The 16509-nt window shown below is 38.8% G+C and overlaps 1 protein-coding gene across 8 annotated transcripts in view; it reads right to left on the reverse strand.

The window, feature by feature from the left end:
• Positions 1–281: 281 nt before the first annotated feature.
• Positions 282–16509, reverse strand: part of ZMYM2 (zinc finger MYM-type containing 2) — an 87340-nt gene continuing 71112 nt past the window's right edge. For all 8 annotated transcript variants that reach the window (XM_071434112.1, XM_071434111.1, XM_071434110.1 and 5 more), the window contains 9 exons: positions 16237–16408; positions 14682–14783; positions 12688–12782; positions 11494–11662; positions 10436–10587; positions 6421–6535; positions 5084–5335; positions 4592–4712; positions 282–1990 (listed from right to left, as the gene is read on the reverse strand). In XM_071434112.1, the coding sequence (XP_071290213.1) occupies positions 1798–1990; positions 4592–4712; positions 5084–5335; positions 6421–6535; positions 10436–10587; positions 11494–11662; positions 12688–12782; positions 14682–14783; positions 16237–16408 (1371 nt within the window). In that variant the 3' untranslated portion in view covers positions 282–1797. The remainder of the gene's footprint in view (positions 1991–4591; positions 4713–5083; positions 5336–6420; positions 6536–10435; positions 10588–11493; positions 11663–12687; positions 12783–14681; positions 14784–16236; positions 16409–16509) is intronic.

The following is a 16509-nucleotide window of genomic DNA, read 5'->3' on the forward strand; positions in this document are numbered from 1 at the left end:
CCTTTTATGTATCATGGGCATATTCTATGGCTGCTGTTTGAAAAAAACAGGTGTTAATGAACAAAGTTCTTAAGTATTCACTCACAAAGGGAAAGGTGCATTGAAGCTGTTGGTGATCTACTCACTGGTGCTGTGTTGCATTTCTTGATTTCACAGGAAGGGTAATGCCACCAGAAAGAAATGAAAAATTAAACACGTACATTTCCATCTCCATTTGAAATAGTGGTATATCTAAAATTAACACATACTCACAGACACACCAGAAATTTAAATGAACTTAGTTAACAAAACAAAGCAACTGAAGCTTTATTTATCTATATAGAAAGATGCATCCTTATGTGCATTCTTTTAAGCTAAGGAAAATGAAAAAGCCATGCAGCCCTTGCAAGAAATAAATCCTCAGGTGGTAATATATATATACATAGAAAGTTTCTCCTTTAGTAGATGATTCCTCTCAACAGATAATTAATGCCATTTAGGAGAGACTTAAGCTTATGAGTACTTTATAGTAGAATACTCTACTACATTTTTTCAGTACAACAGCAAAACCATTGCTTGAACCACCATATTGTTTGTATTAGTTAAATAAGAGCAAGTAACAGAACTTAAGCAGTTAAACATGTATCTGGAAATCAGACTACTTAAGTAAAGTAAGCACAAGGAAAGGATATAGAGCAAATGAAAGGATTTTTCTTCAAGAAAAATCACCTTTCGACTTGTTGCAACTTCACATCTCATATGGCTTTTGAATGGAGGCATTAGTTAAAAGAATCTTTCCACCCATAGTCAAGTATTGACTGTATTTAAATACAGCAATGCAAGGACAAACAAGTTAAAAATTTAGCATACCATATTGCTTTATGTAATATGGCATAGAACCCCTTTCTATAAGGCTACAAAGGACAAATTTACATTAATATGAGGTACTGGCATTTATGATTGGAAAAGTAAAGATGAAAAAAGGATTATACAGCATTGTCATCAGACATCTCTTTTTTTTTTCCTTTTTCTTTTTTTTTTTTGAGGGGCTTTTGGTTTTCCTTTTTACAAAATATGTGTCTTGATGACCACATGCTCTAAGCTTATATTCACTTATTTTTACATATATATTTTATTTGTAGGGGCAATTGAGAGAGAGTCACAAATAACGAAAGGACACTAAGGTTTTAATAAGGGCAACAAAAAAGTGTTTTCACCAGAATAGATTCACATTACAGTACACCAATATTGACAGCATTCTCTTTTGTCTATTTTTGGTACATAAGATGGAATCTCTCTACATAACCTTATAAGGCTTCAGTAACTAAAAAGTAAAAAACCTATTAGTTTACAATTCATTTAAAAATTCTGAAAGACACAGCAAGTTCTAAACTTTAGTAGTGCTACCCATACACAACCATCTGGTTTCAGAAGCCATTAAAAGAGCCTCCTCCAAGGGAGCTTCCAACAGCAGAGTTGTGCAACATGGATGTATCTTACTACGAGGGGAAAAAAAAATTACACATGGCACATTCTCATTCATATTTTGCAATGTAAAAAGTTACAAACATACCTAATCAAATAAATAATAAAAAAAGAATCTGAAATGTGTTTGTTATGTATCCTAAAATCACTACGCAGAATAATGGAGACTTTCACTCACAAACTATTTACATGGTAATACCCGGCTGAGGGTACACACTGCTACAAAACTCATAAAACAAAGGGTAAACTTGAAATGTTTTCCATAGTAAAGGTCTAGCAGCATGACTATATCTAATGCTGTTTGTTGTCTTTGACAGTTTTTGGAAGTTTGTTTTAATCTATGTCTTCGTCCAGTTCATAATTGTCTTTATCATAAATATCTTTTACTAAAAGAACCCGTACGAGCATATTTTCCAAAGTGTTGCGGTCCAGTGAGGTGGCAGTGTACCAGATGGGGCTCTCTGCCGACACCGAGCACTCCGGCTGCAGATAGAACATGTCTGTCCTCTGGTTCAGATTCTGTGGGCTACCAGGAGGAAAACACAGCGGGTTAGAAACACAGCCTCACAGGACAAAACAGAACGTTAGCAGCTCCAAAATCTTGCACAAACAAACTTCTAACTGCACCTAGGCAAGTTACCAAAAAACCCCAAACCAATCAGAAGGAAAAGAATAATGTGAAGAAATGTGGTCTTGTTGACAGAAGGAGCCTTGCCTGGTCGGGCCCAAACCCAGCCAGTCCCACATCTGCAGAGCCCCAGATGCCTAGGACTCACCAAGCATGCAAGAGATCACAGACTCTTCAAAAACCTGCACATCCAGGTCTTGCTAAACCAGAAAGTGCTTTCCATGATTTGCAAAGAGACCCAACACTAATTACACCAACTACATCAATAATTGCTCACACAATTGTTGGCTGACGTGGCTACCTCTGAATGTAAAGCCTGGGGTTCCCTTGAAAAGCCAAGGATGGCAGTTCTGAGATGCACAGAAGTGTAAGCAGCTAAAATCTCTCCTCCTCCTGTTATATTTAAAAGGTTGGTTGTTATAAATCCTAATCTCTTAATTCCTTAGCTGCCATTTTATGGAATTACATGCAGCTCAGAAACATCCTTTAAGACACTAGAGAAGACTCCTTTCAGGAAATCTTAGCAGTTCATCCATTTAGGCAAGTCTCAGAAAAGAATTTTCAGTTCTGGATGAGCAAGTGATCACTCAAGCTCCCTCCTTCACAAATACTGCAGACTTCAGGAGTCAACTATATTTCATGTTTCTTCAGTAAAAATAAGGATTTTCACCAGCTCACCTTCCCAAATTAGTTGATAAGATTTCAAGTGTTGCACTTCACCTGCTGAGGTGGCTGTCAGATTGTTTTGCTCTCATGTAAATCAGATTAAGAGTCAGATAAGGAGTAAAGTATGGTTGTTTAAAATAGTCTACTAATTTAAATATTTTAACCTCCTTCCTACTTGCTTGAAACAACAGTATTTTTATAGGAACAAGCAATCACAGAATCACAGAATCAATCAGGTTGGATAAGACTTCTGGGATCATCGAGTCCAATTTGTGGTCCAACACCTCCATGTCAACCAGACCATGGCACTGAATGCCACATCCAGTCTTTCCTTAAGCACCTCCAGCACCTCCCTGGGCTGCCCATTCCCATGGCTAATTACCCTTCCTGTGGAGAAATTCCCCTCTAATGTCCAACCTAAACCTAGACTATAATGAGACAATAATACAGTCCTTCATAGCTGTGAATGAAAACATCCTGAAATTTCAACTATACAGCTGTCCACTGGTTGCCAAGTATGTTTCAAACAGCCGGCATTACCTAAAATTTTACAATAGTTTTTACAGTGTTAAATATTCCATTTAAAATATTTCAACAAAATTAAGAAGCAGAACCAGGAGAACAGTCTTGCTGCTTTAGTTAACAATGGTTACCAACATCTGCAAGACAGCATGGCTTGAAACCACATCATAACTGATGCTCCAAATGGGTTTAAGAGCATTCTTTTCTCACAAGGTTGAGATGTTCTTCCTAAAGAAAAAAATTATGTGGTCTCTCCCCCAGTGACTGTGTAACTCAGTCCAAAAAGCCAACTTAGACTTTTTAATGACAAATCCTCCCCAAATCATGAAAGTAGAGAAAGTGAAGGCAAAATCCCCCTGCAACAACCAGGATCAACTGAGTTTTTGAAAAACAGGTGGTTGCATTAACAGACCACAACCTCTTTTTTACTTGTTTCTCTCTATAGCATCACATGCTTGTACTTCTGCTGATGCTGTGTGTGAGCTCCTTCCTCACCTTTCAGACCATAATGCTCTTTCCTAACACGCATTGAGTCTCATACTTAATTTACTGTCTTGTATATACCAGGTGATTTTATTTCTTTGGTATCACTTGCCCTCATTTCCCTTAGAGTTATACAAAACATTAAAATCAGTCACTTGAATGGCTGTTACAGTTAAGGAAAAATACTTTTCAAGAAATCTTGTTTTCAAGCTTCCAAAACACTTAGCTAGTAAATAAATTTTTTTAAGAGTTGCCTAAGCTTTTTTTTTTTGTTAATGTAATAAATTCTGCTTCCTTCCTTCCTGCACAATTAATTGTAGAGATTGGATGGAAACAAGCTAGTTCTAAATACTGGGTTAATGCCAGTAGTCGTTTACCTACCACAAAATATTTCAAACATGCTTCCACACTGGGTACCTCAAAAGCATCTACATTTCAGATGCCTGATAACTTATAATGAAGCAAATCTGTTGTCTTAACCCAATTCTTAGTGAAGAGATGGGGACCTCACAAACAAAACCCTCAGTAGGAAAACCCACCAGAATTCTTGCTGGCAATTCTCTGCAGAGATACTTGGTATTCCCAGGTAAGAGAATTGAATTGTATTGTTATTCCCAGATGGAGCCCTTGAAAACTAACACTGAAGTACTCCACTGCTCCCACACTTAATGCACATTTTGTCCAGATACAGAACTGGAGATTTCATTTAGGTATTTTTCAGGAAATTTCAATCCATTCCCTTTGTTTGAGCACATTTAATGTTGCATCAAAACAGTTCCTTTCTGGTTTACTCTAGACCCTGTCTGTATTACCCTGTATCACACTTACCTTTTAGACAGATAGCACTCAAACATTTTCACAGGGCATCTAGCTGGATCAGATGTGTTTTCAATTTGTTCAAATACCGGCACATCATCTTCATGTTTCCTTTTTCCAGTGGCAATTTTATCTTTAAGAAGAAAATCAACAACATCTAAGCTGTAACTTGAAGTTATTTTACATTTTTCAGTAAAATTCCCCATAAGCAGCCCACCAAGTACCACAAGGTAGTTACCACAACGGTGCAAATCTGCAAACTGGAAATGCCACCCACAGCCACAGGAAAGTCACAGCATTTCACATGGAGACCAGTGGGCTCAAATAAACTCAGAGACCCTGCAGTCCCCATGGACCACACACTCCAATTAGAGCTCTGGGAGCTGAGAGCTGCTAGACTTTGCATGCAAAGGCAGAGCTCTGGCTCCTGGCCAGGTGCCCAGATGTCCCTCCTCAGTGCCATGTGGATGCTCCTGCAATACTAATTTTGAACTGCCATAGTACCTTCATTATCAGCTCTGCACAGGGAAGACACTTGATATCGAAGACAAGCTTTGCTTTCCATTGTTAGCGGATTTTTCTTCCACTGTCTAAAAACAGTGCCAAAAGAAAGTCTTAAATGCTGCTCCACTGTTTTCAGGCCAAAATATTTAGTGTTAAAGTAGAACAGAGTATTCAAAAGAGCAACAGGTGAATGTGATCCTAGCTGTTTAATCCTCCAAAGGTAATCTTCTTCAACTCGAGAGAATATTGATCCTTGGAAAGAAAGAATAGTAGGGAAAATACAATGGATTAGCCCACGATCTGTCAAGGTAAAAAAAAAAATCAAGTGTTTTTTTTACTGTGAAATGTAGCAAAATGATCATGACAGAAGCTGCTGATAAACTTATTTATTTTTATGTCCACACTCCCCAAACCCATGTATTAAAGACACTCACTGAGACAGTCGGTGGGAAATTTCAGTAGAGGCAATTTCAGAGAGAACACATTTCTGTTTAATTACAACAGCATTTCTGACATGCAGCTCTCTCATGCTATTTCACAGAAATTAATGTTCAATGGAGTAACCTTAATTCCATCATAAAAGGCATATATTTGAGTTCATTTTATTCTGCTCAGGTTAAGGCCTCCAAACATTGTACCTTCTTCTTTCTTATTACTAATGGATATCTCACTTGGAAAGCATTCCTGGACCATAAGAGGATGAGGAAGGGCCCAACACAGAGGCTCTCTGGGCTGTACTGAGAGAAGCCAATATTGAGAAAAGAAAGGAAAGGGTCTGGCAAGGACAAGCCTTCACTCAAGTGAGGATTATGAAAAAGATGGTAGAACAGCTGATTCTGTACTTCAGCACCAGTATTGGTCTGCTGGGAAAAATGTGCTTTCTCCATGAACAAAAATGATCCTTCTGAGCAGAAGACTCTCAGCAAAGAGTCCACCTAATCCAGATGAGAAATTCTAAAATACATCAATTGTTAGCCCTACCTACACATAGTGCAGTGCCTGCCTGCCTGCTTTCATCTGGGGGAAAAAATGGGCAAAAAAAAATAAGTGCAGCTTAGGTAAAAACTACCGGTCAAAGAGCTTTTTTTAACTTTCTCTCCTAAAGATGGGTAGTAATTTTTAAGTGAGTGGCAAAAACAACTCTTGTAGCATGGATTACCCAGAAACAAGACAAATAAAAACAGATAGAGTTTTAAATTAAATCTTAGAAGACACGTCTGTAATTCTTCATCAACTGCTATTGCAATGCATAACATATATATACATATATATATGCATGCTTAAGAATACATAACTTGTAAGAGATGAAAACCATACATGACCAAAAAGAAAATTACCATCTGGAAGTATGCTTGGCTGCCAGCTTCGAAGGATTTTATTTAATTCCTGTTCAAACGTCTGGTAGATTGGATCAATAAATATGTTGTCTTTCCGATTACTCCTATATAAATACTAGAGAAAAGAGAGAGACACAGCATTTACAATTCCAGATTACAACAACTCCTGTGCTACAGGGTTTTCATTTTTCATAACTGTGCAAGTGTTGTACTGAAAAATAGTATCTAAAAATAAAGCTATGCCACCTTTCCAATATCTAACAGGTAACAGTTACTTCCAATATAATTGTATGTTGTAAATTTCTAACTGGATATGAATCATAGTTTAATTACAACTAATATTTTTCTCTAAGATTTCCTGTGTGCAACATTGTAACAGTGAATGGGGAGTCATTAAAAAATCCCCAAATCACAAATGACTAATTTATCTTATCCTACAACTAGGCCTTCAAAAAAAATCCCAAACCAACCCATATTTAGCAAGAGTCTGCCCTTTTAAATGTGAACTCCAGACAGTGACAAAACCATCTTCAATACAAAAGTGGGAGGAAAAAAACCCACCCATATATTTGTGGTAATAATATACAGCAATACAAGAAAGATGATAGGATGGTGCAAGGCACTGGGCTATTCTGCAGTCTAATTATCTTACCCCTCTTGACCTTACAAAAATTCTTTTGAACCTTTACCAAGAATTAATGGCTGAGGACTACTGTTTGACACTATCATCTCTGAGACATTTCTAAGAAAGGGAGGATTGGCTTCTTAATTTCCCACTTCAGTGTTATCTTTGCAAGAACATGCCTGTTAGTAAATATAATAAAAGTGACAGACAAAAAATGCATTTGCTTCTGGAAATGACATCTATTTCTTGAAATACCATGCTTGAAATCACATTAACCACAACACTGATAGGTGATTATGGTTCAGTACATCCTAGCCTCCTTATCTTTGCACTTAATTTTATAATCAGGGTAAATGAATGAATACACTTCCTACAGGTTTTCAACAACATTTTCATTTAGATAACTATTTTATATGGTAAGTTTAACTAACTCCTCAAAGAAAAATATTCCCTCATATGTGCTCGTTTCCATGTACATCAGTTTTGATTTCATAAAGCAATTCTAAGCTAGATAATACAAGCTCACTGTAAGCTTCATGGTATTTGCCCTTCCATTCCCTGGCACGTTTTTCCACCATGTAATTCTCTCTGGTTTGCATTAAACACTGCATGCTGGCAGTGAAAATGAAGACTGAAAACTGGTTGAAAACCAATCCACACACAAGCCTGTGAGAACTCAACTAAAAATACTTCTTCCTGTTTCAGAGTAAGTGTTGACTAAACCCTGGCATCCCCAGCTCAAGTCTGAAGCTCCCCAGAGCACTGGCACTGGAGGGTCTATAGAAGGATGATGTTGTGCAGCAGGACAGACTCCAACCTACCACCCAAGCCTGCAAACCTTCATTCCCAAACCACTGTGCCCTGCTGCTCTACAAACCCTACAGGGGCAGCATGAGCACAAGCCATTCCCACCTGAGATGAGCTCTACTGAGATGAGCATGGGAAGGAACTGGATGTGCCTCTGAATCCCACAGTGGAGGACAACAGGCTGAATCACTGTGCACAGCAATTTTGTCTGACCTTCAGACAAACATCTGCCAAACTCTGGCAGCCTGCCCAAACAGCCCTGTTACCAGACATACGAAAAACAAGGAAAAAAAACCCAAACCAAATCCCAATAATCCCAATTAGGGACAAAGAATGAAGGCCATGATGCAACAAAGGAGCACTGCAGGCTAACACCTTCCTCTAGATGAACCCTCTCCACTAGATGCCTGCCTGACCATGCAGCAGCCTTTAATTCTAAGTGTGTTATCCTTCAGGATCACTACTTTAGAGCTATCAAAAGCATTACTGAACCACTTCTGTCTGAAAGCAGAACAATTTCAGCTGTAAATTAACCTGAACTGAGAAACTGCACCATCTGACTCAGGGACTGGTTTCCTGGAACAGATTTTACAGTGTTTCCTTTAGGAAAAAGTTGTTCTACAAACTTAAAAAAGAAAACAACCAACTTAGGACTTGAAGACTCCTGAGCTCAAACCACATTCTATCCATGAGGAAAAGCTCCAAACTGAGTATTTAGCCACAATGAGTGCAGTAATGCTCTTGGAAGGGGAATGTACTTTTTTACTAGCCTATGGTTCCTACATCCTCTTCCCTTGAAGAGATATTTACTCTAGGATAGCAAAATATTAATGATCATTGGCCCAACTGTATCCTTAAATAGCATAATTACATCTCCTCTGAGCCCCTTCCAAGTTCAACAAAGCCAATACCTTTGATGCAGTAGCAGACAATTTATTCTCTTTCAGGGTAGGGGTTGTCAAGTGGAAAGGAAATTTCTAAGCAAATTCTAGAAGGCAATGGAGTTTCATTGTGCATGTGACAATTGCATTGCATTTAGTGTACCACTAGCTTGCTTAAACATGTTTCTTCAGAAGGGTGGTAATATTTGCCCCCAAATATTTGCCATTTGCACACAGATGATGGCTGCAGCCCTTCACAGCTCGTGTTCCTGTCTCTCACTTGCTGTCTGCCTTTGTGAAATGCAAACTCATCAGGACACAGCACATCTTCCTACCAGTCTGGCCAACAAATCAGGGCTGTTCACACTGTCTGAATTAAATCCTGGACAAAAAGTATAGGCAGTAAATTACAGTAAAATGACCACATGTTGCTTCACTAATGTTCCAGCACTGTGTATGTGTATTAGGCCTCATGATAATTGTAGCTGCCACACAAACTATGGTTCTGAAGAGCTGAAAAAAAGATATTTTATACACAACTAGCTTTCATGACTGACAAAATAGACAATGTCAAAGGTACAAAGAGAAAGATTAAAAAATATTGTTTGAGTTCCATTTTATAAACACATACTTCCCTCTGTGTACTGTTTATCTGCTTAAGGTGAGTATTTTCAATTCAACAGAAAGGTACAGAGAGACAGTGTATCATGCAAGTGCAGAAGCAGAAAGCTAGCTCAATTTGAAACACACCTTGTAGCAATATTGACTAAAAAGCCACTGACTAAAATCAATGTTTGCTTCTCAAGTTTCAACAATGAGGCAAAGGTAGCAACTAACTCTTTATTTTTGCACACATGCAACACAGGAAAATTACTATTTTGCTACTTATTTTTAAAATACTTCAATTTTAAAAATTGTTCTTGATTCAAGTCCTCTGCCTCAAGTATGGAATAGTTTAAGTAGAACTGCAAACCCTGTGAGCAGCTTGCTTTCCACATCATACACATCTTTTATTCCCTTTTAACTTGAATGAAATTTTCTGTGCACTCAGCTCTGAACACTGCTTATTTTGCCTATGTTTTGCCTTATGTAGCAAAAATTAAGACAGCCCTCCCTGCTTAAAAGGTCAGCTTCTCTAATTACCTAGCAATAGGTTACAGCCTTCACATCCACTACATCCAACCTGACTCCTTCCCATCTTACTATGTGTAGGACAGTCAACACAGCAGAGTTTCTTGCACTCTCTCCTGCCTGGCCACAATCTGCAACACCCAGTAAATCAGACCCTCCCCAAAAGACACTTAATTTAGATTGTTTCCTCTATATGCTAAGGAACTGAATTAGTGAAAGGCTTAGAGATCATGCCTTGTTTCATTCTGTTTTTACACTGGACATCTTTAGCAAACAAAATGAAGCACAGCATTTAAGAAGACTATGTCGTTTTTGACTGGGTTAATTACTTGCTTTAACCCAGCAAGAGGCTTAAAATTATTAGAATATACCAATGTGTGTTTGAGCTTTCAGGATGGGTCTGCAAACTCATTTCCTACACAGACAGCTCTCTACAACACAGCACCCTGATCACAGCCATGTACAAAGGGTAGCTCCTAGCCAGTAAATCCATGTTATCTCCACTCTTCTACTGAAATGGGTTACAGTCAAATCAGCAGCTCCATTTCCCATCTCTACAGCCTCTACTAACCTCCTGAATTCCAAGACACAGATAATAGATGCTGTCAGGTGCATAGTTCTCTCCATTAGGCCTTCGAATTTCATTGACAAAATGTGTCAACCCATAGTTTAACTCAGCTGAAGTATGTGATAATAGATCTTCCTTTAATTTCACAGACTTTACTGTAAAATAGAGAAGAAATGCTACATTATACAACAGAATTGTCACACAGTGAAGGTGGGATGGGGTACTTTTTGACTGAAAACTGGGAAACTGGCTTGATGTCCTCTCCATTAACCAATGAATGAGACTAAAATGTACTAGGCAGTTAAAATGTTAGGTCTGTATTAAAACAATCAAGGCTCCCACAGTAAAGTCTAGTTAACCAAATGCAGTAACACCTGCTAACAAATGTACTGTCATGCACAGCTCAGGATGACACAGAGGCAGCCCAAGATGCTGAAGTGAAGCCAGTGGTGTAGAGGGGCACCTTCAGGGGAAACAGCAGTTTCCAAAGACCCAAGAGCACAACACAAGGGTGCTGAGACGCATGTGGGAGCTGAAGAGCAGCAGGAGTAGCAGCAATTCCCCTTTTCCCCCACAGTACAAATGTGTACAGAGAGGAGAGCTGCAGAAAGAGCAGCATGGCTCCAGGGGATCAAAGGACACCTTGTGCCAGAGCTCCACAGCCAGGTAATGCCAGCCTCAGAGGAAGATCTCCTTACAGGATAAAGAGTAGGCCTTGCCATTTAGAAGCCCAGAAACAGTGTGAGCCCTGAAGTGAGTTAGAATATGAGGAAAAATAGGATGCAAACAAAACATTAAAATGGTCGCAGAAAATCAGAATAGCCAAGAAGGTGCTGTCCCAGCTTTCATGAGAAGTGTGAGACCCAGCATTTTGAACCAAACAGGAAAAACTAGAACAAAAAGAGTTTGGCAACTCTGCGGTAAAATAATCTCAGTCATGCTGGAAACATTAAGGACATGAGAAAAATTCAATCAAAAATTCCAGCTGAGAGTCACACAAAAAGCAGGTGAGAATCCCTAGCAGGTCAGAATGTGGATGGCAGATTTTTGGCAATACTTACTTGATTTCAGCTCCTCTAGCTCTGGAAGCTGCTGGTCTAAGTGGCGGGACTTTACCCAGTGCTTCCAGGCGTTCACCCCGTAGGCGTATTTGAAGGGAAAGCTGCACTCGGAGTTCTCGGAGCTGTCATCGTGCGCCTGGTACTCTGACACGGCTTTCCTCTTCACACCCTGCCACGGCAACACAGAGGGTAAGGCCACCAGCAGGGCCACCAGCAGGGACACAGCACCTGGCACAGCCAGCTGCGGGCCAAAGGGCACACTGAACCCCAGTGCACTCACACAACGTCAGCGTGTCCATGCACAGGGAGCTGAAGATGGGACAAATCTGTGTCACAAGGCTCCACTCCTCAAATGAACCCTTTGCCAATGGAAAAGGCAGCACTGGTTCCAGATTAAAGCATGCCTAGCAGAGCATATGTGATAATGTCCAGTGCATAATAGCAAAAGCTATTTTTAAAAAAATTTTTTTACTATTATTTTTACTATTATTTTTAAAATATTTTTTTACTCCAGATTTGATACTAGAAAGACCCATTTATTATTAGAAAGCTTTAGTAGAAGTTGGCTGTTTTTTTTTAAAGCTGCAATATCTACTGCAGTTATTGGAACAAAACCATTTCAGCTTTGTGGCAGGCATAGGAAACTATTTCTTGGTAGTGTCCTTCTAAATAAAAGACTATGGCTATTTTGTATCCAATGTCTAAACTAAGATTGGCTAAAAATAAAATCTGGGAAAATTACAAGCAAATAAAAAAAAAAGTTTAAACTCTTTTATATGGTATGGCTCCCATTATGAACCATGGTAATGACAATGTTTTTCCATCTTACTATCAAATTAAACCAAGACCTCTTTGTTCAAAGCAGAAGGTAAAGCAGCATTGCTAAGAATACAGTAGGTATATACACAGTGGCACATTCCACCAACAGTTCTGCCACTGTGAAGCAAAAACAGGATCAGAATTTACACATCACATTCATATCAAATCCTACAGTTATCTGCAACAGACATACCACTGAAATAATTTTATTACTTGAAATGTATCAATGTATGTCATAAAGATAGGATATTAGGTATGAGTAGACAGTAACACGCTGTAAATCATTATCAGAACTAAAACCAAAAGAAAAGGATATTTTTTCCTACATAAATTTTTGTGCTTTTCTTGATATTTTTAATACCATGAAAAAATTACCTTCTTTTTGGACCGAGGCCTTGGCTGTTCCTCATATTCTTCACCAAAAACAGGAGGTAACAAAAACTCATTTTCTGTATCCAGCTCCTCAGTTGCTGAAAATACATTAACAGAAACTTATTTCTAAGAGTATTTTAAATAACATTGCTTTGAAAAAAAAACAATTACCTATATTGGTGTGCCTTAACATAAGGTGTCCACAAAGGCACACAAATAAACACAACCAAATGCTGGATTTTGGTAAGAAGAAACAAACCTGTTTTTATATTCAAACTAAAACAAAGCTGTCAAATAGTTTATTTCTAAGTAGGTTTCAGAGTACACAACGCTCAACATTTCAAGTATTATCTGAAGTTGCTAAGGCAGAATTTCTTACTGTAGACTCTTATATAATGTTTTCTGCCCAGGCTGTCTTTGGTATCAAAAATTCTTAGGTATGGTGAGAATGAGCAGCTTTGACTGGAAAAAATACAAATTAACTTAGTACATGTAGTTTTGTTCATGTATTTAGATGATTTCTATACATGTTTTGTTATTTCTTGTAGCACATTACACTTAGTTTAAAACATTAAGAACCAGAAGTCAAACTCCTTCAGTGAAACTGGTTTAGTCTTTATCTATACAAGTGGTGGAGGTCTAGCTCATGATGGATAACACAGTTGAGTTTGGTAAGCAGATGTATGGCAATCCCTCAAAATAGTGTTAATTTAACATTTCAGGTAGGATTGAGGACTCTATTTCAGGGAGGAATGAGACAAGGCATGAATGGATGTAGTGTTGCAAGTCCCACCCTTTATTTACTTTATTGAAGATGGTTCATCCCTCATTTAGCCATCAAAGAACGTTTTCACTCAAAATTGAATGCTCTTCTGATAATCTGATTTCACCACCTTATTTCTCAAGACAGCTCTCCAACTGGAGCAGATGAAACAGCACTTACATGCAGAGATTTCAGAACTCTGCCCCAGACTCAAAAGCAGTCCTTCTCCTGATACCACAAAGAATCTTATCTCAGAAGCACTTCAGTGTAATCAATGCCTCTTAGAGACTGCTGCTACTTACTACTCCAACTTGCTTATTTCTTTTCTTCTATGGTTTTTCTTTCTCATGTACCCAGCTTCACTTAAAAAGAGGGTTAAAAAACTAGTATGCATCTGACTAGTGAATTTCCCAGGATTAAGGTCAGCCTAACCCCCAGGCCTTCTCTTTAAATTAGGCATAGAGAAAACTGGACATCTGCTGGAGACAGAGGTAGTCTTCAGCACAAAAGGAGCCTGTCAGCTCCTGCAGAACCTGCCCAGCTGAGGTATGAGAGTCATGTGCCCAACAGAAGCTCTGAAAGAGGGACAGTAACTACAGCCAGAAGCTTTCTTGGATCTTGGATTGACTGGGGTATGGTGTAAGAAAACAGACACCATTCCCTGCATTCTGTAGAGTGGTAGAAATTGTACTAGATAGCATCAAGAGTTTCTTTCAAGAAAGGCAGTGATTTTTTCCTGCTAATTCAAATAATGCTACCACTTCAAATGCTGATATGGACATTACCAAGATATTAAAAGGTAACACAAGTGGTGTGCAGCACGCCAACTTGCCTGCCAATTTTCTAACAAACTTGAGTGGGAAGTTGACTCCTTAGTAATTTCTCTAAGTCATGAAAATACCTGGAAATTGAAGAATGCATTCATTATGTTTTCCATGACACATGCCATCTGAGTCCTTGAGCCTTCAAAACAACTCATGCACCCAAGTTCTTTGTGAATGGTTAACTTCCCCTTTTCTTTGCATTGTTTCAAATACTGTATTTAGAAAGATGGAAGAACTCATTCAGAAGTCCCCCATCCATGCCCCAAAGGCATGGCAAAGTTTTACCTAACTGTAGTCAGTCAGACAGGTGGATCCTGCAGTCAAATAAAGCTTCTCTGAAAGGATGATTAAACAAGGCACAAGGGCTGCCCAGAGTGTCACAGTATTTATTAAAATCACAGAAGAATTACCTCTTGGAAAGTCTATTTCAATATCGAGGTCTGGCTCATATGGAACATCGGGCAAGCTTGTCCGTGTCTCTGAGTTTAGGAGATTGGTGTCAGCTATCACACCTGTTTAAAACAAAAGGAAAACATTTCATTATTTTAACCAACACATGGATTAGCCAAATGGAGCAGATCTACAACTTTAGAAGCTGAGTTGTTCTAAAACTGATTGTTCTGCTCATTCTCATCCTACATTTTCTTGTTCTTGGGATCTCGTATTTACCTTTCCAACCTGATTTCCTTCAAACATAAAACATACTTACTAGCCCATTGCTCTTCTCCATAAAGGTGAGTCAGCAAAGCACATGTATAGAAAATCAAATATTGGTGAACCTGGATCATATCAACCAATCCCAGAATTCAAACAATCTTGCCAAAACTAACTGTCTATTTTCCTACCTGATCCTGTCACAACAGAACAGACTTTCAAGTCTGCTTTTGTAGGATCTGTTTCTCAAATAAGGCAGGGAGAAACAAAGCTTGAACTCTCTCCAACTTCTGGCAAACACTGATTGCTCCAAATTCAGTCCTCTGTAAGTGAGCAAGCTCGATCCCATACATCTGCTCATTTAGCTAGCTGTACTTCACAAAAGAGAGCAAGAAACTGAAAATGACAAGCTTGCAGTGCTACCAGAAATGTGCAGTTTTAGTAGAAGAATGGCAATAGATCAGAATACAGTAAGCCTCCCAGGACTGCAGCTCCACTGGCCTCCTACATAACGAGGCACAAAGTGTAAGTGTCAACAACCTTTCAGAAATCTATTAAAAGAGCTTGGAAAAAACCTTCAAAATTTCATCTGAGTGAAGGCAAATTTTCCTGGAAAGACATAGGAAAGACTTGAAGATTTGGGCAAGCAGAGCCAGGAAAGAAGAGCAAAGAGACATGAGCACTGAGAAACTAAAACTACAAAGTATAAAGTATGTGGGACTTTTTGATCTTTGGATATAAATTTTTATTATGAGAATAATGTGTTGGTTGTTGCCCAGTAGTGCTTACTCTAAATCATGGGCTTTTCAGTTTCCCATGTTTTGCCAGAATGCACAAGAAGCTGAAAGGAAGCATGTCCAGAACAGTTGAGCTGAAGTGTCCAAAGGGGAGTTGGACACACAGTGCTCAGTATATAACTGGGGAAGTTGGCTGGGAACCACCAATTGCTGCTCAAGAACAGGCTGGGTCAGTGGGTGGAGAGCACCTGTGTGGTGCATCACTTAGCTTTTTTGTGTTTTATTCCTCCCTCTCCCCTCTTTTAATTGTATTTACTAGTATAGTTAGTATTATATTTTCTTTTGTTTCAATTATTAAACTGTTCTTGACTCACAAGGTTTACTTTTTTTCCCAAGTCTCTTCCCCACTAGGCATGAGGGGACTGAGTGAGTGGCTGTGTGGTACTTAGCTGCCATCTGACATTAAAGTACAATACAACTTCATATAAGACTTCAATGACAAACAAACCCAATCCTTCTAGTCACACACATCCCCCAGCATTCCAAACAGTCAAAAACTCATCAGGAAACTCACTGGCCACATCAGAAGCTTCAGCTTTTCCAACATGTTCAGGTACCACCCCTGACAAGTTCAGTAGCTCAGCTTCCAGAGGATCTCCGGGCACTTTTCCCCTCAGCTCTTCTATTGCTGCTAGGATTTTCTCAGTGCTATCCAGAGTAGTGGGCAAAAAAACTGGAACTGGCACCTGTGCAGACAGGGAGGCAGAGATAATTAGAAAAGAAAAAATGCCACAACAAAGCAATCAACAACCAAAAAAAAAAAGATCTATACTCTTCTTCTGAAAGA

The sequence above is a fragment of the Agelaius tricolor genome, unplaced genomic scaffold, assembly GCF_023055355.1.
Source record: "Agelaius tricolor isolate 1412-34295 unplaced genomic scaffold, bAgeTri1.0.p SCAF_9, whole genome shotgun sequence".
Classification (NCBI taxonomy): Eukaryota; Metazoa; Chordata; class Aves; order Passeriformes; family Icteridae; genus Agelaius; species Agelaius tricolor.